General features: G+C 55.6%; 1 protein-coding gene across 8 annotated transcripts in view; it reads left to right on the top strand.

Moving 5' to 3' along the window:
- The window catches only part of CTIF (cap binding complex dependent translation initiation factor), a 326,254-nt gene extending 304,551 nt beyond the window's left edge, over positions 1-21,703 (top strand). For 7 of the 8 annotated variants that reach the window (XM_005224342.5, XM_010819001.4, XM_010818999.4 and 4 more), the window contains exons 11-12: positions 15,892-15,945; positions 17,642-21,703. In XM_005224342.5, coding sequence (XP_005224399.1) covers positions 15,892-15,945; positions 17,642-17,857 — 270 coding nt within the window. In that variant the 3' untranslated portion in view covers positions 17,858-21,703. The other variant, XM_015460146.3, reaches the window with a different exon arrangement.
- Positions 21,704-24,217: the final 2,514 nt, after the last annotated feature.

A 24,217-nucleotide genomic window follows, 5' to 3' on the forward strand; every position in this document is an offset into this window, starting at 1 on the left:
CCCATTAAATACTCTTTTATCTCCAACCTTGGACTTGGCAGTGAGTACTTCTGCTGTCCCCAGGCAGCCCTGGCCCCTTTCTCAGCCCAGACCTGTCTGCCCCTCCGTTTGGGTGGCTGCTGCTCTGAGTGCAGATGCTCATCGTGCCTGGAGCACAGCCCTGTTTGTCTCAGCTTGATTGGCCCAGCTGTCCCCGTCTGGTGGGTCCTTGGTTACCACCTTGCACCCAAACCCACCGCAGAACCAGCTAACCTCCTTCACGCAATGGCCAGACCCCCCTGCCCAGCTGCGGCAGTGTGGCTTCAAACTCCATCCACCTCTACCACCCTGGGAAGACTGGCACCGCTGCCTGGAACCCAGCTTTTATTCCTTAGGGCAAGCCAAGATGATGGCACTGAAGAAGGACATGGTCTAAGCAAAGGCTTCTTCAGCGTTCCGTGCTTGGGGACAGAGTTAGAGGCCAGTGAGCCCGTGTCCCGGCTCCTCAAGGTTCCCCTCCGCTTTCTGGTGCCCTCCCCCACTCACACCCCTGCCAAGTCTGGAGTTGGGAGAAGGGGCCTCTGGTTGACTTGGGCATGTCATGAAGAACTTCTGAGAAGCTTCTTCCCAGGCTCACGACAAGGTGGCTGGGCTTGGCCTTCAGATGACCATGTGCCCACAGTGAGCAGGGCCACGCCCCTGGACTCTGTGCACAGGGCAGCCTTTCCTCAGAAACCAGGAGATGACCCTCTGTAGCAGTGCCCCCTGCCTGGTCCCCTCTGAGCCTGCAGAGAAGTCAGCCCTCCGTCCATTCCTGCCTCCCTACCACTTCTTTCTGATTATGATTTCTTTGGCTTCTTTAAAAGGGAACATCTTGCACCCCAGGAGGCCTCCTGTCTTCCCAAAGGGCCCAACGAGTTCTGATGTGCTTACACCCTGGAGAGGGCGGGAAGGCGGTGCGTGTGAGGGGCGGACTCCCTCAGGGACACGTGTGGCTCGACAGCGGCTCGGCCACCCAGGAAAGCTCACCCACGGGAGGAAGGCCTGTTGCGCAAGCGAGGCCGGGCAGGCGCTCTGAGCTGGCCCGTCGGCCCTGGCACGCGGCTGGGCCTGTTAGGAAATCCAGGAGCCGCTCTGTCTGCTTTCCAGCAGGCGCCACTTCTCTTTCCACTGCTTTGCTCAATTCACGGCCCGGCTCCAGGGCCAGGCGGGCGGGCGGGCAAGCGAGCCGGGCACCCTCTGCCACAGGCCCAGTGCCCAGGAACGCCTGCTCCTGCCTCGGCCCTGCTAGCTGTCACAGGATCCCCGGGCCGGGGCTGCAGAGCTGTGATTAGGCCGGCCGGCCCGCCGGCTGTCGTGGCCACCTCGGGTGGGAGGGCAGGGTGACTCCGGGGGAAGGATTCCAGACTGTTTCCTTCTCGGTTGAGCTCCACCGCCCTTATCTCCTTTCCTGCCAGGCGGGACTCCTCACTAGTCACACAAAGAAAACCCCACCCAAGACGCACAACCCCCACGACCCCCCTGATGGGCTTGAAGGGGGAGGGCTCGCCACTGGCTCCCTCAGGCCACCCGTTTGTCAGTGTACATTGAGCTGAGCTTATGTCGTGGGTCCAGAAGGGGTTGGAGGGGCAGGTCGAAGAGATGAGAACCACCAAGAAATGGTGCCCCCCTGGAGGCTGTCTGAAATCTCCTGGCCCTGTCAGTTAGCCGAGATCCGTCTCTTTTTTTCCCCCACGCCCTACTGCGGATCTTTCCTTCTGATTGACTTTTATTGGAGTCTGGTTGCTTTACGGCATTGTGTTAGCTCTACTGTGCAGCGCGGTGAAGCAGCTATACAAATACTGAGATCTATCTTGGAGGAAAAACAGCCCAGTTGGGGCGGGGGGGGTGGGGGTGTGCAGGCAAAGGCCAACCACTAGGTTCAAGGGTAATTGGGATAAGAGACGGGGGTCGTTGTGGGACTGAGTAGAACAAGGGGTGGGAGACATAAGAATAAGCCTGTACCACACAGCCCCTCGCTGTAGCATCTTGCAGGCCTGGGTATTTACTCCCAGTTCACAGCGTATTGGGATACAGGAATGATAATTGGAATATAAAAGACTGAAGAACTGGGATGTCAGCTGATTCCACAGTTTACAAGGCTCAGGAGAACTGAACGTAGAGCCCCGGGCCTGCCGCTCCTAACTCTGTCCCAGGCCCACTGCTGAGCCTCAGAAGAACAGTCTGGCCCCAGCATATTCAGACTTGCTGTTGGGCTGCACTTCCTGGAGGCAGGGGGCTGGCCTAGTTGACCCCTCAAGGTCTCGTTCCAGCCCAGCGGCTGGGGCCCATTCTACAGGCAAGTTGCTATGGGAACTATAACTTTGAATTTCCTGGCTCTGGGGCTGTGAAAATCACAACCTGAACCTTCCGTTGATGTGGGTTTCTCGATTAATTTCCTGTTTGATTGTTTACTTTAGAGAGCGGAAAATGCCTTTGCAGGCAGCTAGTTCCCTCCACCAAGACGCTTATCACACCCTCCCCCCAAAGCCAGCAAGGTCAAGTCCAGGCCTCAGGTAGGAGGAGGTTGTGGTTGGGGGAGCAGCGGGGAGCTAAGGCCTGGGGCCTGGGGCTCCGGGACAGCTGGCTCAAAGCAGACTGGCTGCCGGGGGCCGCCCTCCCCCTCCCTGCCCTCTCCTGCCTGCGTCGGCCGGAGGGGCTCGGGCTGGTGGGCGCCAAGAGAGACCTGTGATTTCAGAGGCTGGCCCCGTGAGGGGTGTCTGCCCACTGCCCTGGGCCTCAGGCCTGGTCCCCAGCCAGCCTAAACCACCCCTCTGCCCCATCTCAGAGAGCCATCAGATGCTGAGTCAGACGCAAAATGCAGTCATTCCTTCAGAGGAGCGTCCAGAGGGTGCTATAGCGGGTGATGGCCCCAGGTGCCCCCAGAGCCTCCAGGCCTGCTCTCCTGGCTAGGCGCCCTCAGCGGGAGCTTGGAGAACACCTTCATTTCCATCTGCCTCCTCTGCAACCACCCTCCCCAGGCACGGCCAGCAAGGAGCAGTGGATGGTGCTCAGTTCAGTTCAGCCACTCAGTCTCATCCAACTCTTTGCAACCCCATGGACTGCAGCACACCAGGCCTCCCTGTCCATCACCAACTCCCGGAGCTTGCTCAGACTCTTGTCCATCAAGTCGGTGATGCCATCCGACCATCTCATCCTCTGTTGTCCCCTTCTCCTCCCACCTTCAATCTTTCCCAGCATCAGGGTCTTTTCCAATGAGTCAGTTCTTCTCATCAGGTGGCCAAAGTATTGGAGTTTCAGCTTCAACATCAGTTCTTACAAAGGACTGATCTCCTTTAGGATGGACTGGTTGGATCTCCTTGCAGTCCAAGGAACTCTTAAGAGTCTTCTCCAACACCACAGTTCAAAAGCATCAATTCTTCGGCGCTCAGTTTTCTTTATGGTCCAAATCTCACATCGTACATGACTACTAGAAAAACCATAGCTTTGGCTATACAGCCCTTTGTCAGCAAAGTAATGTCTCTGCTTTTTAATATGCTATCTAGGTTGGTCATAGGTTTTCTTCCAAGGAGCAAGTATCTTTTAATTTCATGGCTACAGTCCTCATCTGAGGTAATTTTGGAGCCCAAGAAAATAAAGTCTCTTATTGTTTCTATTGTTTCCCTATCTATTTGCCATGAAGTGATGGGACTGGATGCCATGATCTTAGTGTTTTTGAATGTTGAGTTTTAAGTCAGCTTTTTCACTCTCCTCTTTCACTTTCATCAAGAGGCTTTTTAGTTCCTCTTCGCTTTCTGCCATAAGGGTGGTGTCATCTGCATATCTGAGGTTGTTGATATTTCTCCCAGCAGTCTTGATTCCAGCTTGTGCTTCAGCTGGAGGCTGGTGCTCATGTTAGCATAATTCTGTCCTGTCCCAGCTCCCATCCTGGGAAGGAGTTCGCCCTGGCAGGCCCAGGTGAGGCGCTGCGGCAGGTGTCCTGATCGGCAGTAATAACTGCCTGTCACTGAGAGCGGGGCTGCTTTGTCACCTTTGGGGCCCTCCTCCCCACCCCCACCTGCTGAACCCCCAGAGACAGGCATGAGCACTTGAGCACCAGGGGAGGAGGTAGAACAGGCTAGAGGTGTCCTGACTGGGCAGATAGTGATTGGGGAGCAGGGGGCTCCCAGCCCCTCAGCCCTTCCCCTTGTCTGGGCTATTAACTATAATGTATCATCCTAATCAGGGCACTTTTGAAAGCTAAAGGTATTTGAGGTGAACACTGGAACCCAGCAAACTGGGGTGTGTGGTCACCCCACCTTTGCTGACTTCTCCCCATTAGCCTTATTTACGTGGGGCTTACTCCTGGGGCAGCTGTTATGTCCTTGACTTTGGAGGCAGACTCAACCTGGGTTCCAAAGCCAGTTTCCGTTACTCGTGTTCACGGGAACTTCATTTCACTGTCCATGCCTCAGTTCCTACAGGTATAAAATGAGGATAATTACAATGTTATTTGGGTTTCCCCAGTGACTCAGCAGTAAAGAATCCTCCTGCAATGCCGGAGACATGGGTTTGATCCCTGGATCAGGAAGATCCCCTGGAGGAGAGCATGGTAACCCCACTCCAGTATTTTTGCCTGGAGAATCCCATGGACAGAGGAGCCTGGTGGGCGGTCCATGGGCTCGCAAAGAGTCGGACACAACTGAAGCGATGAAGCACAATTACAATATTTAACTCAAATAAACTGGTATAAGGATAAAAATGGATTTTAAAACATGCACAAGCATGGAGCTTGGCATCTGAAGTAAGCACTCCAAAAATGTAAGCCAGATTAAGGCCCTATAGATGTGATTCAGCCCCCAGAAACGCCTTCTTGAAAGGGAAAACCTCGGGGCTGCCTATGGTGTTTTGTGCTCACCCTTCAGGAGAGATCTGTGGACATCAGGGCGGTGAATGCAGAAGAGGACAGACCAAGGCTTCTAGAAGGGAAGGCAAGGACATTAAAGGAGAAGCTGGGAGGTGTTGATAGCAGTGGTGGCCAACGTCCTTGTTGTTTCAGGCCCTGACACGGGGTCCTGGGAACTCGCGTCTGCAGGGACTCCGTGAACAGAACTCGCCTCCTGTCTGGGCCACCGGCCAGGGCTTGGCCCCCAAGAGGAGCCTCTGGAGCCATGGCCCTGTCCTCTGGCTCTGGCGTCTGCAGAAGGATTCTGTGTCTGCTCTGAGCCCCAGATTACGTTTCCATCCCCTGGGCCAGCTGCGGGATGGAGCATTCCCCCATGTGACATTTACTGTGGCCACTTTGTACGAGCGGTTTGCAAGCTCTGCAGGAAGGAGGTTAATTATTCCCTCCAGGGCTCCTCGTCCACAGTTAGGGTGCCTGCCCATATTAAGTTAGGAGGGCTGACAGCCAGACCACAGGGCACAAGCTTGGACCGAGGTCCAGTTCAGAACCATGAATTTCCTTGACATCTGACCCAGAGCTGCCACACCGGGGCTTCTTACTGGGCTAGTGGAAAAGGGACAATTAGGGCAAATCCCCCTGTCCCAGGGATGTCTGAATGCAGGCCGTCACAGAAGGACCGTAATAAGTATTGAAGGTAAACCAACACTCGTTTCCTAGTTGCCTGAACAGGCCGGCAAGTGTGAGCATTTACACACGTCCCTGGATCCGCAGCCACACTAGCACCTCTTGTCCATTTCGGAGGAATGATAGCCTTTCTCTTATTTAAGGCTCACCTGTGTGCTTGACTCTCTCCTCTCTCCTGCATGGTACCCGCTCACGTCTGCCTCCGTCCAGGTCTCTCCTGCTGTATGGCCCATCACCCTTGACTCTGAGAACAGAAACCCCCAAAGAAAAAAGAAACGGTTCGCTCTTTCTGTCTCCACTTCTTGACCTCGCTTTGCCTCTCCAGCCCCACATTACCCAGGCTTCCACCCGCCCCTTCCCGTGTGAAGTCATCATGGCAGAGGTCACCCTTGCTCTCCCAATCACCAAATCCAGGGGGCCCTCCCTGGTCATTGTTCATCTCACTTGACCTCTCTGAGCCTTTGACACGGTTGAGAAGTGACCTTGACTTCTCAGCCCTCCCGCAGCTTCCATGACGTCACTCTTTTCCTGCTCTGCCCAGCGCTCTGACCACCCTCTTCCTCCTTGGTGGTTCTTCCTCCTCTGCCTCCTTTTCGATGTTGCTGTCTCCTGGTTCAGAGCTCTTCCCCTTGTCTCTCCTTATTCCACGGCATTCCCTAGGTCAGGTCACTGCTGAAACCTTGACTTACACCCGTGGCCTGACTTACACCCGTGGCCTAACTCCTAATACTTATCTTCCCTGATGACCCCCAAGGACTGTGGACTTTTCTCACACTGAGCTCATTCCCGTTTTCCGAAATCAACTCTTCCTGCCTTCCTAGTGTCACCGGGGGCACCACAGTCGATGCAGTTGCTCTGCCCCTTCTCCGTCTTCCGCGTTGGCCTTCTCCTCACCCTAACTTCTGCCTCTTAAACCTGTCTCCTTCCACCACTCCTGCCTTCGCTCAAGCCGCCGTGTTTCTCACTGGTCTCCTTGCCTCCGGTTCTCCCATCACCCCAGGTCCTGTCTACTCTCCACACTGCAAAGAGCATGGTCCTACCCACCAGCTGAAAGTCTTTTCAGTGGCTCTGCAGTCCCTTAGGATAAACTCCAAACCCAGTAGTAGCATGGCATCTTGAGCCCTTTAGGATGTGACCCAGGCCACCTTTATCATCTTATGTTGTCTCTCCCTCCCCGGTATCACATATTTTAGTCTCTTGAAATACTTGTTCACCACTGCACTCCATTGGGTCATTTTTTTTCCCCTTTTATGTGTGTGCCGTGATGCCATGTGCTGCTGCTTACGCCATCCGCCTGGCCTGCTCTTAACCACCACCGTTCTATCCTATGTTCCAATCCCATATACCTAGCATGAGCTCTCCGCTTCCCCTTATTAGACTCTAAGTTTCAAGTCTTATTCTTGTTACCCAGATACTGACATAGTGTTTAGTACCTTGTAAGTGTTCCATAAACGTTGTCAAAGGATGGCTGGCTGGCTGGATGGTGGGCGAGAGGGTAGATGGATAGATGGGTAAAAGGATGGGTGAGTGGTTGGAAGGTTTCAGACGTGATGTGTGAGTGGATAAAAGAATGGACGGCTAATTGGATGCCTTGGTGGGGGGATGGATGAATAGACCTCTGGTGGCCAGTGCCGACAAAGAATAGGTAAAATCAAGTCAGTTTTGTGCAGATGCAAATGGATTATCATCACCAGTCAACAAAACTAAGAATGAGCTCCAACCAGCAAAGTAAGAATAAGCTATTGTGGGAGAAATTAAAATAATTCCCCAAGACAGAGGATGCTGACCCAGGGCTTCTAAGCACCTTCCAGTTCTTCTCAGATTTGCTGTCTGTCTGTCTGGCTTGTGTGAGCCACAGAACGACTGAGCCTCAGTGTCTCTGTCTACTAAGCAGAGATAATGATGCCTGTGGCCTTTCCGTGTTTCTGCAAGAATGTCATGGGGATGAATGGGATGCTACATTACAGAGTGGGTCAAGACCTTCAGGAAAGATACCTGTTTATGAAGATAAACACTTAATAGCAATAATAACACCTTGCATTTGAATCACGCTTTGCCCTTTTCAGAACTTTTTCACGTACTTTATCTCAGCTGACTCTCAAAACAGTTCTAGGCAAGGATTAGCCCCATTCTCAAGCGAGGAAACCGAAGGGCAGAGTGACTAAGTGATGTGCCCGGGGTTACTCTTCGTGAACAGCAGGTCTTCTGACTCCAAACCTGCTGCACGTTTTTTGATGACAGCCTTTTATGGCCGGATTATCTACTTCCCTGCCCTCCCCAGAGACCCAGACATGATTGACGCTCTTCTTGACAATTCAAGGTCACGGTCAGGAGCTGTCCTCTAGACCCAGCTGTAGATGCGAGTGCAGGTCCGCCAGAGGCACAAGGCAGAGACGCCCTACTGCAAGCTGAGGGTGCTCCTGAGATGCAGGTGGCCCTGGGCAGCTGCTCACCGCGGCCACCATTCTAGACCGCGTGCCGCTCATCGGGGCCGCCGTCTCCTCCAGCTCAGCCTCATTCTTGTCCCTCCCCGCATCTCTCCACTGTCAAAGCGCATGCCTATCACTGTGGCTTCCTCGGCCACTGGAGACCTGTACCTCCCACTCAGGCCTCTTCTTTTTCTCTCTCCTCTTCCCAAGACTTCTTCCAGCCTTGCCAGGGATCCTGCTACCATCCTTCTGTAGGCCTAGCCAACCAAGCAGAGCTCTGGGTTTGTTCCCCAGCAAACCAGCCGATCACATGTGCTCTGAAGTCCCCTCTCATTTGCCACTCTGTTGCTGCTCCCAGCCCACCCTTGAGCCAAGAGGGGGCTCCTGCAGGCAGGGTCTGGCTGAGCTTTTAATGTGGCCGCACTCGGCTCCTCGGGTCTGTTCTGTTAAGGTTGGGACTGTGCTGTGGGTGAGCTGACGTGTTCAGGGTGGGCTGGAAGAAATTCTGATCACCGGCGCTTGCTCTCCTCCTGCACGGCAAGACAGCCCCAGGCTCCCTCCATCCACACCTTCTTTCCTTCCCCACGGGGTAGCACCCCAGGCCTGGCTGCATCCTGGGCAGGCCTTGGGCAGCGTGGCCCTGCCCTGGGAACCTTCCCCTGGTACTCTGCGGTGCTCTCACCAGGCCGCCTTTCTCCCTTTGCCGTCGGGCCTCCCACAGCCTGACTCCGAGCACCTTGGCCTCTCCCCAAGGGAGGATATGATGGGTGTGCCCACAACAAGTCTCCGGCGCAGACAATAGGACAGGAATGCACTAGCTTCCGAACAAACACCGTGTGGGCTCGCACAGTTGCCTTGCATTCTCTTCCAAGAAACACATCTCGCTGTTGGAGGGTGCGGGTGGTTTGCCTGCCCCGGCCGGCCCACACCCCTTTCTCTGCCAGAGACACTGATGAGTGGGCGCTGCCCCCCTACCCCGGGACTTCACCCCCCAGGTCAGCAGCCCCCTCCAATCCATACAGATTTTCTTCCCTTGAGCAATAGCAAGGCGAAGGGACAATCTTGTCCAGGCAGAGAATGGCCTACCCACCAAAGAGTACCTACTCACTGCCCTCTGTTTTCAAGCCGTTTTTACATTGTAGTTAAAACAGAACATGGGTTTCCCCGTTGGCTCAGTGATAAAGAACCCCCTGCCAAGGCAGGGGATGCAGGTTTGATCCCTGTGTCAGAAAGATTCCCTGGGAAAGGAAATGGCAACCCCACTCCAGTATTCTTGCCTGGAGAATCCCATGGACAGAGGAGGCTGGTGGGCTACAGTCCATGGGATCGCAGAAGGGTCGGACGTGACTTAGCGACTAAACAACAGAAGAGCGTAAGACTGGCCGTTCTGGCCGTTTCTAAGCGTATGGTTCAGTGGCATGAAGTGCGTTTATGTTGTTATGCCACTGCCACCGTCTCCAGGACGTTTTCATCTTGCAAAACTGAAACTCTGTACATGAGACACTAACTCCCTCTTCCCTCTCCCCCAGTCCCTGGCCACCACCATTTTACTTTCCGTCTCTAAGATTGTGTTCCAGGTCCCTCGTATAAGTGAATCCTACAATATTTGGGCTTCCCTGGTGGCTCAGCTAGTAAAGAACCCCGCCTGCAATGCGGGAGACCTAGGTTCCATCCCTGGGTTGGGAAAATCCCCTGGAGAAGGGAAAGGCTACCCACTCCAGGATTCTGGCCTGGAGAACTCCATGGACTGTGTATAGTCCATGGGGTTCCAAAGAGGCGGACATGACTGAGCGACTTGGTTATTACTATTATACAATATTTGTCCGTGACTGGCTTATTTCACTCAGTATAATGTCTTCAACGCTTGTCCATATCACAGTGTGTGATAGGATTTCTTTCCTTTTTAAGGCCAAATAACACTCCATTATATGGATGGACCACATTTTGTTTATCCATTGATGTGTCAACGGACTCTTGGGTTGCTCCCACCTCTTGCCTATTGTGAATAATGCTGTTGTGAACTTGGGTGGACTAGGATCTCTTCGAATTGCCTCTACTCTTTGTTTGAGACTTATCTTGGGAGTTAAATAAAGCATCGTCTCCCGAAGATCCCATAGAACACTCATCGACCACGGAGTTGGCCCCTCAGTGTACAGCAGCGATTCATTCATCTAAAAGCCAGCTGTCCTGTGGGGCTTCCCAGGTGGCTCAGGCTTACAGAATCCACCTGTCAGTGCAGGAGACACAGCTTCGATCCCTGATCCGGGAAGATCCCACGTGCCGAGGAGCAACTAGCCCGTGCACCACGACTACTGAGCCTGTGCTCTAGAGCCCGGGAACTGTGACCACTGAGCCCACGTGCCACAGCTCCTGAAGTCTGTGTGCCCTAGAGCCCGTGCCCCACAGCAAGAGAAGCCACTGCAGGGAGAAGCCTGTGCACTGCAAATGTGGAGAGGCCCCTGCCTGCCGCAACTAGAGAAAAGCCTTAGCAGCAACCAAGGCCCATCGCAGACATAGAGAAACAAAATTATATTAAAAAAAAAAAAAAAAGAGACGGATTCCTGAGAAGCCATTGATCACGCAGAGGCACTGGAGCCTCAGAGGGATGCTGGGGGATGTCCTCTCTGCAGCTCTTCCACTCAAGGGCTCCGAGGGTCCCCCTCCGAAAGCTGGAGTGAAGAGGCTGAGATAGCGTCTGGGGGAGAGCGGGACATGGTCTGCAGCACCCATTCCGGTCCTGAACCCTGCATCTCAGCAACTGCGGAGGAAAAGTACAGCGAAAGCCCCTGGGGCCTCCCCCCGCTTCCTTGAGAAAACCCAGCAGGCCGTTGGCGAGAGGGCCTATCGCTCGATGTGATTCTTGGCTGAACACAGACTTTCCCAAACCACCAGTGAAAGATAAGGTTGGAGGAGAGGCTCTGGGATGAGAGCTCGCCCACAGCCCTCCCCAAGCGCCCCTACCCTGAGTCTGTCCCCTGTCCTGGCAGCCAGGAGCCCCGGGCCCCCCGGGGAGGGAGCCTGGGTGTACAGAGGAAAGGATGTGGTCTAGTCACAGCAATGAGGGGCAGAAAGGAAGAACAGGAAGCCCTGGGCCCGCTCTGCAGCTCTGAACCTGCACGCAGGAACAGGTGGAGGGCGGCCAGGCCTCGGGCTGTAGAAGGGAAGAGGAGATGCTTGCTCGTCCAGGCTAAGTGCTCGACTGGCAGGAACGTGGAGGCTCCATGAGGCTGTCCCAGCAGCCAGAAGTTGGAGGACCACTTGGAAGGAGAAACAACCCCATTTGAGAGCACTCAGTACTCATCTGGCCCCAACTTTTGGTATTTCCCTTGTTAACCTCCCATGTCCCGAAGCCCCAGAACCCCTAAAAACTGATCTCAGGACAGAACGTGAGCCCGGTTCATCTCAGTTCCCCATGACAGGCACGCCTGAGCACCTCCTGGCTGTCAGCCAACATGCTGTGCTGCACTCAGGCATGTCCAGCTCTGCAACCGCGTGGACCATAGCCCCCCAGGCTCCTCTGTCCATGGAATGTTCCAGGCAAGAATACTGGAGTGGGTTGCGCTTTCCTTCGCCAACATTCTAGGTGCATCCAAAGCAGGACCCTTTCTTCCTTCCCACAAGCTCCCAGTTCTGCCAGCTCCCCTCATCCCCAACCAGCTGCCAGCACCCACTGTGTCTCAGGGAGTTCCCATCCCCCCCAGACACCCCACTTTCCCCCTTTCTGGTGATTTCTACCAGCCATTTTATCTTAAGGATTCTCTTCATGCTAAGTACTATGGGAAACCTATGTGAGAACAAAGCTACCATCAGGACAAAGTCCCAGCAAACCTCAGAGAGTTCTCTTAATATCTGTCCTCATGTTCCGTGCAGAGTAAATGGGGCTAGGCCCACCTTCCCCCCACCCCCACCCCCATGGGGTCCTAGACAGTCAGGACCCTCTGAGTCCTAGAACCAGCCCAGCCCACTCCCCAAGAGCAGGCTGGGTTGGATGCTGGACTTGGGTACACCTGCCACAAGGTGACCCACTTCCGTACCTGCTTCCTGGTCTTCATTCTGGGCTCCTGGGTTTTCTAGATGAAGGCGGCCCTTCCTAGTGTGACCCCCAGTATCCCCCCAGACACCCTCACTGCAAGTGTCCCTTGGCTCCCTGTGGGGGTCTCCAGCCCTGGGAGGCAACAAGACTCCAGAAGCAGACACCAGTGTTGTGTGTGTGGGGTGGAGGGGGGGCGCACCTAGTGGGAGACAGCTGTGTGCTGCAGAGTATTCCTCTGTGCAAACGCGTCATTTTTTTTTTTTTTTTTAATTCAGTTTGGGCTCTGCTGGATCTTGGTTGCTGCGCGGGCTTTTCTCTAGTTGCGGTGAGCAGGGGCCGTCCTTCGCTGCAGTGCAGAGGCTTCTCTTGTGGCAGAACATAGGCTCTAGGGAGCGCGGGCTTCAGTAGCTGCAGCACGTGGACTCAGTAGTTGGAGCACATGGGCTTAGTTGCTCCACAGCATGTGGGATCTTCCCGGACCAGGGATAGAATCTGCATCTCCTGCATTGGCAGGCAGATTCTTCACCACTGAGCCACCAGGGAAGCCCCAAACATATCATTATTGAACCAGTCCCCTTGTTGGTGGTCATTCAAGCTATTTGCAAAAGTGAAACAAAAAACATCCTTCCATCCAGCTCATGGAGCGTATGTGGGTGGGGATGTGTAGGATAAATTCCTGGAAGTGGTATCACCGGTCAGAGGGTTTGAACACTTGTCATGTTGATAAGTACAAGTAAGTAAGTGTTAGTCGCTCAGTCGTACCCGACTCTTTGCGACCCCATGGACTGCAGCCCACCAGGCTCCTCTGTCCATGAGATTTTCGAGGCAAGGATTCTGGAGTGGGTTGCCATTTCCTTCTCCAGGGGATCTTCCCAACCCAGGGATTGAACCTGGGTCTCCTGCACTGCAGGCAGATTCTTTACCGACTGAGCTAGTTATCCCCAAATTGCCATCTAGAGAGTTATACCGACTTGTTTCCACAAACACTATATGTTTGCAGACGTATGGATTATAACTTCGTGCCATGTCCCCTCTGGCAGGAGAAGTCTGTGGGGTGGGGGTGTCCACGTCCCGCTCAGGGCTGCTGTTTCAAGCGCGTGCACCGGGGTCAGCTGCCCGGGGACCGCCTCTCAAGTTAGTCCCTCCGCACTTGCAGACCCTCCCGGCCAGGTGGGTTTTCTCCCAGCCACTCGAGGTACATGTGTTAACAAGTGCTTCCAGTGCTTGCTGTGTGTCCACGCTGGGAAATGGACCAAACAGGCCCTGCCCTCCTGAGCCTGCCTTCTCCTGGGGGAGATGGCAGGCAAAGGAGTAGGTCATGTGTCAGGGGTGAGAGGTGCTAGGGAGCAAAGTAAGCCAGGGGGTGAGCGGCAGGGTCACTTACACGCAAGCTGATCAGGGAATCCCTGGTGGATGAGGCCATGGCAGGGCTGAGCCCCAAGTAAAGTAAGGAAGGAAGGTCTGCAGATTGGTGGTGGCTGAGAATTCCTGGGTGCAAGAGCACAAAAGCCCAGAGTCAGAGCTCCAGCAGGTGTGCCCACCAGTGGCCATCCCCACCTGTCACTGTGGGGCCCACGCTGTTACCTTTCCAGAATGTCCCTTGCTCTCCACCAGCTCATCTTTTGAGCAGCTTGAAACCCACCTCTGCTCCTTCATCCCCAAATGATTTTCTTTTCTGCGTGTCTACTGTGGGACCCGTTCTTGCCCGAGATACAGTGGAAGGAGGTCCGGTCCCTGAGAATGACTCTGGTCACTGCAGCCCACACTGAGCCATCCCCGTTTGACATTTAGTAAGTGCATGGTCAGCCCCCTGATGTGAATGCTTGTGTCCTCTGCCGGGGTTGGATGGCTGTGATGTGATGGGAGAAGGGGGAAGGGAAGGTGGGTGTGCGGAGTTTGGATTCCAAGCCTGTAGAAGGAACAGTCCCCGAGTGGTGTGTCCTTTCACCCTTCTGACCACGTCGTGCCCCAGACCAGAAACCTTGACTTCAGTTCTCGGTCGGTGGACGAGGAAGCTGACCCTAAGTGCCTTCCTCTTATGACACCCTCTCCTTACTCTCCTCCCCTTCCTTTAAAACAAAGACAATGCATAAATCACATTGACCCACATTTAGCGAAGCCCTGCTGTTGCCAGGAGCTGTGCTGGGTGTTAAAGGGCAGCCAAGATGAACGTCACACTGCCCTGCCCTCAGGAAGCCGCAGTTCACCCTGGAAATGCCTTGCTCCTCATGTGGGATGCGGAGCAGTGGGGAAGCTGGGGGGCTCAGGAGTGAGAAGCAGGAGTGGGCACCATGCTGGAGTGATCCACAGTCTCCAGGGAAAGTCAGAACGTGACCCAGGCCTTGAAGAACGCGAAGTCTGGCGATGCAGGGTTCCAGCAGGTGGAAAAATCACTTACATGATCTGGTGGATGGGCTGGTGAGTGTGGTGGGGTTGGGGTAGAGATATACTTAGGGGCTGAGGAGGGAAGCATTACCAGCAGAGGGACCCGCAGAAGAAGTGGTCCATGGGGCTCGGGGAGAAGAGGATGACAAAGTTTCTGTAAAGCTGTGCCTGGAGAGAATTTTTACTGGGGGGTTCAAGGAAAAATGGGGAAAGGGGCCGAAAACAGCAAATATTGGTGAGGATATGGAAAAATCAGAACCTGAACCCTGCTGGGGGGCGTGTAAAACAGCACACCCACTGTCAGCAGTTCGTCAGGTCCTCAGAAAGCTGAGTGTGGGATTACCATCTGACCCAGCAATTCCACGCCCACGGATGGGCCCAAGAGAGATGAAAGCACATGTCCACACGGACGCTCGTACACAAGTGTTCATGGCTGCGTTGTTCACGAGAACCAAAAAGTGGAAGCAGCCTACATGTCAGTCAACTGATGAGAGGACAAACACGATGCGGTGTGATATCGTGTACGCCCTACCGTGTCGTATCTTCCGATCACAAAAAGGAGTGAACGGACGCGTGCTACAGCATGCTCTGAAAGCATTGTTAGTGGAAGAAATGAATCGCAAAAGAACACATATTACATGATTCCACTGCGTAAAATGTCCTGAAGAGGTACACGTGTAGAGATGAAGCACATTAGGTGTTGTCAGGGGATGGGGGTGGGAGGGGGGCTGACAGCTAATGGGTTCGGATTTCTTTTGGGGACCATGAAAAAGTCCTAGAGTTAGTGGTGATGGTTGGGCAACCTTGTGAATCTACTAAAAGCCACTGAATTGTATGCCTAGAAATTGTGGACTTGCTGTGACTGAGTTTTAGCTCAATTTAAAAAGAGAGAGAGAGAGACTGAGAGAATGCAGCGCGGTAGGTAGAGGGGAGCCTGGATCCGGGGTGATCGGCCCCAGTGCTGAGCAGCCTGGCTGTGGCCTTGGTCAGGAAGCAATTCCAACAGTTCCAGTCTGGAACGGTGTGCATGGTTTTGCAGACTCACAGTGCTGGGCCCGTGGGGAAGAGTGCTGTGATTTCGGGAAGTCCTCCTGTAGCCAGGGTCCAGGAGCACCTTGAGACCATAGCTGAGCCCCTCGCACTGATCAGGAAGTCTTTGCACACGAATTTCATTGTTGCTGACCAGCTGTTCACAGCCCGTGACCCCAGCACGCCTGCCGCCACCTTCAAACCCACCGCAGCCTTGCTGGACGGGGGCCTGTAGGCAGGCCTCTGTCCTGGCCGACGTGCCCGTGCTCCATGACCACGGCAGTCCTCCAGCTGCTCTGGTCCCATCAAAGAAATCACTGCTTTCTGGAGCGGTGCTCCTGCTGCCCTTCAGCCTTCCTGGGCTGTCTCTCTGGCCCGGCAGCCCCGGGAGATGCTTGTCCCAGGCTGCAGGGGGCTGAGAGCAGCTCAGCGCCCCTCAGCGCTTGTTCTCTGCCCCTCTCTTCCAGCTCTTGCAATCTCAGGATGTGAAGGAAGATGCTGTCCTGTGCTGCTCAATGGAGGTAAGCGGGGCGGCTCAGACCTCTCCCACCTCAGACCCTGCGCATCCCTCTCAGCTTAACAGTTTGGGGGGCCCAAGGACCACTGGAGGGGTCCACAAGTCCAGGGCTGGTAGTGGGAGATGGCTTCCTGAGTGGACCCAGGGTTCCTTTCCATCCACTGCAGCGGGAAGGATGGGGTGCTAGCCTCATTCACATTCCCTCTGACCCCAAGACCACCTCCTCCTCAGCCCAGTGCACCCCACAAATGACTTAGAAGATCCCAAGTGATGCCCTGCCCCCGGGTATCTGCCCTGGCTTTGGTGGCAGGGGGGTTTGAGGGGGGGTACTGAGGTTGAACCCCCAGGTCGCACTCCCCACTTCCAAGCTGCCCCCATGAGAGGTCCCACCCCTGTTCACAAGGTGTGGCGGCTGCTCTCCGAGCTCTTGCTTCAGTCACTTGGCTAGGGCTCAGTTACAGGGACAAAGCTGTGCCCTTAGAAAACAGCCCAAGGGGATCTCCCTGCCGGTCCAGTGGTCAGAGCTCTGCGCTTCTACTGCTAAGGGCACAGGTTCGACCCCTGGTCGAGGGACTAAGATTGCACAAACCGTATAGTGTGGCCAAAAGGAAAAAAGACAGGAAAACAGCCCAGGGACATTCAGAGGGCAGTGTGGTGAGGGGAGGGGCTTCCAGGGCCCACACCCAGGACGTGCCAGGGTTCTAGCCGGGTACCCTGCTCTGGGCTCCAGGCAGGGGAGATAAGAGAGGAGGGGAAAGCATGGTTCCAACCTCCAGGCAGCTTGTGGTCTGGCTGCGGATAGAGATCTTGCTCAAATGCATGAGTGGATGAGGCAATGTGGAGACTACATGGGGGTACAGAGCTTGCTTCTCTGAGGAGTTAGGGGAGAGGTCAGGTCACGCCAGGATGCTCAAGGAAGGTTTGGGGAAGAAGGCAGAGCCCTGAGAAGTGGGTGGGCTGAGGCCAGGGTTGGGCAGCAACAGGGACTTGGATTCCAGGGGCTGCCTGCAGGGCGGTCTGATCCAGGAGATCCGGGCTTCTTCTAACTCCAGGGGCTTTTCAGGACCATCAGGGGCCCCTCTGGGGGGCAGGCCCTCCAGCTGGCCTCCTGCCCCGGATCCTGTTTCCTCCCTGTCATGTCATTAGTGTGGGCAGAGGTCGGTTGTGGGGATGGTGGGGCTAGAGAGGAGAGGAACAGGAGGCCTCATCCATGCTCTCCGGTTCCACACGGACACACGGCTGGTAACAACGACCAATTTCGTTTCCAGAGAGACGTCCTAGCTAGAGAAGGTTAATGTGGGGCCACCTGGTCACCCTCAAAGGAAGCAGATCACATAGCCATTTAAGGGTGCGGGCGGTGGTCAGGGAAGGCTTCCTGTAAGAAGGGAGGCAAGTGGATGAAGGGAGAAGCATCATGTTCCTGGTAAGGACTCTTCACAGCCCCAGACAGCAGGCAATATCCTGACTCCTCTCATTCCTCCAGCAGATTGGGTGTTAAAGGTGGGCTCTCACACTGGCTGTCTCCACTCTCCACCCTTTCCATCCCTCTGTCCTGGGAGGAAGAGGCCTGGGCACCTTCCTAGGATAATCTAGCGATTTCCTTTCCCTGCTCCCCTAGCAAGCACCCCTAACCGAGATGAACAGAGCAGGAGTCCTTTCGGGGTCCAGCACGCGTCCTAACCCCACTTCTCTGCCCACAGCTGCAGAGCACAGGCCGACTGCTGGAGGAGCAGTTGCCCGAGATGATGGCCGAGCTCCTGGCCAGTGCCCGCGACAAGATGCTGTGCCCCTCAGAATCCATGCTGACTCGGTCCCTGCTGCTGGAGGTCATTGAGCTGCACGCCAACAGCTGGAACCCCCTGACGCCCCCCATCACGCAGTACTACAACAGAACCATCCAGAAACTGACCGCCTGACAGCTCGGGGGCCTGGCGGGCGGCCTGCAGGGCAGCTGGGGCCCTGGTGCTCAGAGCCAGATGGACAGGCGGGAAGACAGGGGTGGCCCTGGCGGGAGAGAGGCGTGGGGAGGAAGGCAGGCAGAGCCGGCGGCCAGTCTGGAGCCAGACGGGGAAGGGACCGAAGCCCTAGGAGGAGCGGCCCCCCATCCGATGAGCCCCCCAGCCCGAGCATGCGGCAGCTCGCACCAGTAAGGGCAGCATGTGTCTTCTCCACGGTGGCCCGGCCCTCCTCCTCCCCGCCCCCTCCCACGCAAGGCGTCCCCTCCCCGCCCCCCACCGGGCTGTGCTGTGTGCAGGGGTTCATCTCCTCAGAGGCCGTGGCAGCCCGCATGCTGGTGTACAGCTTGGGTCAGAAAGGACCTCAGAAGGCTGGAAAAAGTGGGTCGGAGATGGGTTTGCATTGTTCGCGCGTGCTGCCAGCCACAGTCGCCAACCGGCAGCAGGCGACATGGAGCAGATGTCCGGGAGGACAAAGGCAGGCACAGTCCCCACCGGCCGCCCCTAATTGACGGCCTTTGTCCGCGCGGCCGGCGGGCTGGGGGACGGGGCGATCTCCTCTAACCTTCACGTTCTGCCCTCCCACCTTCCAGCCTCGTCCCTCAGCGCCCCCCACCCCCGAGCTGCAGGCCCAGAGGGGGCCAGGGGCCTCGAGGGGAGACAGTTTGCCGTTCTACTTGCACTCTTTTGTTTTATTGTGTTTTACTGTTTTCAAAAGTCAGCTGCTTTGAAGTCTCCTCTCTCAGTGCCGAGGGCCCCGCAGTGTGATCACACAGTCAGCCCCGCGAGAACCCCCTGATTAGTGGGAGATCAAACCCGGCCCTCCTCTGGAAGGATCCTAGCCACAGACAGCTTGCCAGTAGCCAATTAGGGTAATTGGAAACTTCTGCCCCTGCAGGGGTCCCCGCTGGAACCCTGTGCTCCTCGGCCCTCGGCTTCCCTGGCTTCTCTGTTCTCCATTTCTAGCGTCCTTCCTCAAAGGGCCGATACTGTCGCCGCTGGGAGAGCATTAAACCTGTCTTGGCCTGGGGCCTGGTGGTGAACCGGGCTCAGAAAGAGGCTGGCGAATTAAAACCGAAAAGCCCAGTGATGCTTCCCAGTGCCACACACACAGGTCTTGTCTCAAACTCTCCCTGGGGGGCAGATTCAGGGAGACCGGGACACCTGGTTCCCTAGGACTAACTCAACGAGCTGAGTCCTCAGCCGTGGTCTGTGCCCCCTGTGGGGGGATCTCTGGGTACTACTGTCCCAGGGCTGTTGGGAGGGGTCTGTTTGCTGAGTCATGAGCAGGACTATCAGGGATCCCAGCAAGCCACCCGCTTTCCAGGCTGGCATCAAGGCTGGGGACGCTTGGAGGGTCCGAGTCCTGGGGGCAGCCCCTTCTCTGATGGCTGAGGAGGAGGATGAGGGGCGGGCCCTGGGAGGCTGGCTTCGGGTTGTCTCTGGTGTCTGTGCAGCCCCACTCCTGGTCTGGAGCCCCCATTTCCGTGAGGCCCCAGAAGGCGGCCTCAGAGCCCAGCAGTGTCCTCACTTGCTCTTCGGTTGAGGCCTGGGTCACCTTGAACCCCCGCCCCTGGCTGACTGGTCTGATCAGGCTGGAGGAAATGTCCCCTTATTGAGTCCAGGAGAGCAGGCAGGTAGGGGTAGGGGGTGGCTTCCTCTGTACTCCCTGGCTTATCCATCCCACCAGCCGCCACCTTCCCGCCAGTCCCCAGGAGGAGCCTGCTGGGGAACAAGGGGAGGGGCGCAGTTTACCTGGAGGGGGTCAGTGGCCTCTGCCAAGGAGTCCACACTGCCCCACCCCTGCCTTCTCCACCCTCCTCCCCTTCCTCCCAAGCTCCTCCGTCTTTTCCTCACCGCCTTTCCTGCACCTTTTGGCTCAGCCTGGGGCCACGGACACCAGAGGCCCCACAGGAGGCCTTGAGGGAAGAGCTGGGCTGACGTCAGGATGTTCAGAGAGGCCCCAGGGAAATCGTGGCCCCACGGGGTCGAGCAGCCCCCAGCCCGGCAAGCAGCCGCTCCCTGGCCGCCCTCCGAGACCCGCACCTGGACTGAAGGAAGGCCCTGCTTCCCTCAAGTGAGGTGTGTGTGAGTGTGCATGTGAATGTGTGTGTGTGTGTGTGTCTACATGAGTACATCTACTGAGAAGGAAGCAGGGCCCTGGAAGAACGCTGAAGCCTAAAAGTGAGGCTGAAAGTAGAGGATGCAGAAGAGGGGGGTCTCCCACCCCAGCCTTGGGCTCAGAGAGCAGGCTTCCTGAAGGGGCCCCGGACACCATGCGCTCGGGGCGATGTTCCCTGGACGGGCAAGTTAACATCTCGGCACCGCCTTCCTAAGGGCCCCTTCCTCCCGACAGCCTGCCTTGGTGGTCTTGCCTCAGGGCCAGCCCCGCCTTGACTGTTAGGACCAGAGTGGGAAGGAGTGAGATATAAATATGTATACATATATAAATATATTTTTAATTACGTGTCGTGTCACCATGGCCTCCAGACATATACGGTTCGCTTAGTTGATTCCACTGCTTGAGAGCGCTTCCTGGCTGATCCACATAACCGTCGGAGCTGTTTTTCTAAATGCAGGTTGCTGCCACTTTTTCAGATGTGGAAGGAAAACGTTCCCCCCCGCCCCCCAAAAAAAATTTTTTTTAAGGAAATAACAGTAAAGCCTAAACTCTGAGGCAGCTTCTCACGGAAGACTACTTAGGAACTCGGGGGCAGACAGGAGTGCCCTCAGACCTCCGCCCCCTCCCCAGGCCACATCCCCCCGCTGACAGGGAGGCCGTGTCCGAGTTGACCTCTGAATGTATTTGATGGGAGGCGAAACTGGGTGTTGCTTGGTCCTCTAAGGACTCAGTCCTCCTCTAAGGCTTGTGCGGTTTTCCCTCCTCGCCTGTGGCTCCCTCAGCTCTGAGCAAGCGAGGTCCCGCCATCCTGACGCACGTCCCGTCTCTTCTGCCAGTCAAGATAAGGCAGTCATGGTTTTCCTCTCAGGCAGCCTGCCTGCTCGCCACAGTCCTGCTCCCACGAGCCTCATGGCTCTGCCTGAGCTCTGGGACTGCAGCCCCGAGAAGGCACCCCCTCACCACCCCCAGCCTCCCCTGGACAAGGCGGGAGCCCCCAGCACCCTCCCCAGCGGGTGTGCACCCCCAAACCCACTCTTCGTCTGCTCGTCCTTCCTTAACCTGTCTGTACACCTTTAAGGTTTGGGGATCGTCCTGTCCATCCGTGTAAATGTAAATGTGGGCCAAGTCGGTATTTATTCTAATTTTTATTTTTTATTTTATTTTCTCCGATGGATGGGGAGGGAGGAGGTGTGGGAAACCTCCCGCTCTGATCACGCCCTGGGCAGCTGCAGGGGCGGGGGCCCAGACAGCCAGGCCGCCGCAGGAGCAGCCCCGAGGGGCCACACAGACGCCAAGCCCCAGGCTGTTATCTGGCATCAGAAGCCAGCCAGTGTTCCTCGTCCCGACAGACTGTCCGGCCTGCCCGCGAAGTCCTGTCCCTCAGCTGCCGGCGCTCTGTTGGGAAACCGCAGGCTGGGCCTTTGAGGACACAGATCAGAGAAACGGCAACTCTTCTCCTCTGCTCGGGACACTGGCACACAAGGGCTGCCTGCCTCGCCCGAGCCAGCTGGGAGCCTGGCGACGGGTCCTACCTCCCCAGAGCAGGGAGCTGGGGGCTTCCCGCCAAAGCTGCGGCAGAACCCTGCTCGTGCGACGACCACCTTCCCTCCCTTGGTATGTCCTGCTTTCCAGCTCAACCCAAACTACAAGTGGGTTTAAAAATAAACCACACCAAAAAACAGAAATGCCCTGAATCTGTTGTTCTTTGCGCGGTCAGCAAAGGAAATCTCTCCCAAAGGCTTTTGTGCCTCAGCGGGTCGTGGCAGAGGCCTTGGAGGAGCCCCTACCCAGGTGATCAGCTGGTGAGAAGATTCCCCGAGTTGGGCCGCAGCGGGGATCGGGGCCCAGGGGCTAGAGAAGGTTGGGAAGGGGTGGTCCAGGAGAACACTGGGGAGGGAGACAGATGCCGTCCCCCTGCCCCCAAGCCGGGAACCGTGGCCTGTCCAAGGCAAGAGGAGTAACCAGTCCTGCACAAAACTTTTCCACTGAAGATTTGGTTTGCTGCATGTTTAACCACCTCATTCCCCAAACCTACACCTCCTGTGAAAAAGTCACTGTGACACTTGGCAACGACTCCTTTGAAGAAGACTGAGACTTGGGCAAAGCAGCTTCCAGAAGTCAGCAGCAAGTGGCTGTCCTGTCCCCACAGGTCAAGCCAGTCTTTCATCTGAGGGTCCCAAAGGGCCCCAGTGATTTCTTTTCCTGTGGTGACATGTTCTTTGTTTTGCACAATCCTGTCCGTGACAAGACACTGGGGACACTGCCTCCTGGCAACAGGTCCCCTCGGGGATTCTTTCTGGCTAGACTTTGCCAGGCCTTCAGCTCCTTAGAGTGGCGACCGGAACACCCACACCCCTTGTGATTCCCTGGTCGGGCCAGGATGGCGGCCAGGCCAGCTCAGCAGCCCGTGGAGGGTGTGTTGAGATTTCTGACCCACATGAAGCAGGGCAGCTCTGGCCTGAAGTACCCCAGTTGGTAGAGGGAGATAACTTTTTAATTAGATGATTGTCATTTGTGAAGCTGAAGTGTTTTACAAAAATGCAAAAGGGTTGGCGTAGAAAGTGAGGTCAAAACACAAGGAGTTGGAGGGTAGAAGAAAGTGTGCGTGAGGGCTAAGTCCCTTCAGTCGTGTCCAACTCTGTGCCACCCCATGGACCGTAGCCCACCAGGCTCCTCTGTCCATGGGAGTCTCCAGGCAAGAATACTGGAATGGGTTGCCATGCCCTCCTCCAGGGATCTTCCCACCCCAGGAATCACACCCGCATCACTTACATCTCCTGCATTGGCAGGCAGGTTCTTTACCCCTGGTGCTACTTGGGAAGCCCAGAAGAAAAGGTAGGGAAGGAGAAATCTTACCAAACGCTGTTCATCAAAAGAGATTTTTCTGGGTTAAATTCGTTCTGGTTCCAGAAGTTTACTGAAAACTACAAATATTCTGAATAATAAATGTTTCGATTCTGTGTCTCACCACTACCTCTGCTTATATGTGTTATCTGTCCTGCTGAGGGTGGGTTACCTTTGTCCTGAGGTCTGTAGGAGGGAGGGACGGGAAGACTGTTGCGGATGAATGAAGTAGAATACACACGTGTGTGCACACACATGACTTGTAGCAGAAGAAGCAAGGATTGAGACGATAAAGAGGAAGTGGTTATACTTTAATATTAAAGCTTGTCTCTCATCCCCATGGTTTTTTCAGGGCCTTACATACACTGTCTCCGGTGGTTCAGAGGTGTAGGCAGGTGAGCATTTTTGATTCCCATTTTACAGATGAGAAAACCAAGGCTCAGAGAGGTGATGTGACTGACCCAGAGCCCAAGGCCGGTCAGGTCAATGGAAGAGTTAGGGGCCCCCCCCTCCCCTCAGCCCAGAAAGCGAGTGTATCTTCAACAGCCTCGGCTCTGACTGCAGTGAGCACAGTCCCAGGGAGCCGGCCAGTCCCACCCGCCAGGCAGAAGGAGCAGCCAGCTGCTGGCTTGAGCCCGCCATGGGCAGGCTACATGGTCTTTTCCTCTTTATCCAAGGAAAGGAGGAGCATGATGAAATACCCTCAGATCAGAGGATTGCAGAGGGATGGGGAGGAAGAGGAGCCAGCTTGCAAAGTTTTGTGCTATTCTGTGAAAGAATACATTGTAACGTCTTGCAAACTGGATCTCCTCAGGGCCAGAGGTCCTCAAGGTGGGTGGGAGGGGAGGGAGACCCCCCTGGAGAGGGGCACATCCAGGCCTGAGATCAATATTCAAATTGCCTGGGAAATTTTTCCAACTACATGCTGAGAAAGAACACACATATGCCAACATTTTCAGAATTCTGGTGTTAGGGGGCCCCTCTTACTGGTGAGCATGCACGGGCCGTACCCTCTGAGTGACAGGAGCGAACGCAGCATATGCAGGCCGCAGAGAGGGCTCTCAGGAAGGCGGAACTAGCCCACGGGGACAGCAGGCCACGCTGCCGCATCTCACCTCAGTTTGCAGTACTGGGTTCTGCTGTCGGAGCTGAGACGAGGCTGCCCAGCACATGAGCAACGGTGGAAAGGGCTCCAGGACAGTCCTTGAGTGTGGACAGAGTACACACCACGGACTCCAGGCCACGTCATGACTCACAGGCCCTGGGCCCTTGTATGCTTACATAGGCCCATCCTCCTTAAAAATATATAAAAATTGTATTTTATGACTATCTTGGCACAAAGATGAAGATAATAT

Source organism: Bos taurus, chromosome 24, assembly GCF_002263795.3.
Source record: "Bos taurus isolate L1 Dominette 01449 registration number 42190680 breed Hereford chromosome 24, ARS-UCD2.0, whole genome shotgun sequence".
NCBI classification, from domain to species: Eukaryota; Metazoa; Chordata; class Mammalia; order Artiodactyla; family Bovidae; genus Bos; species Bos taurus.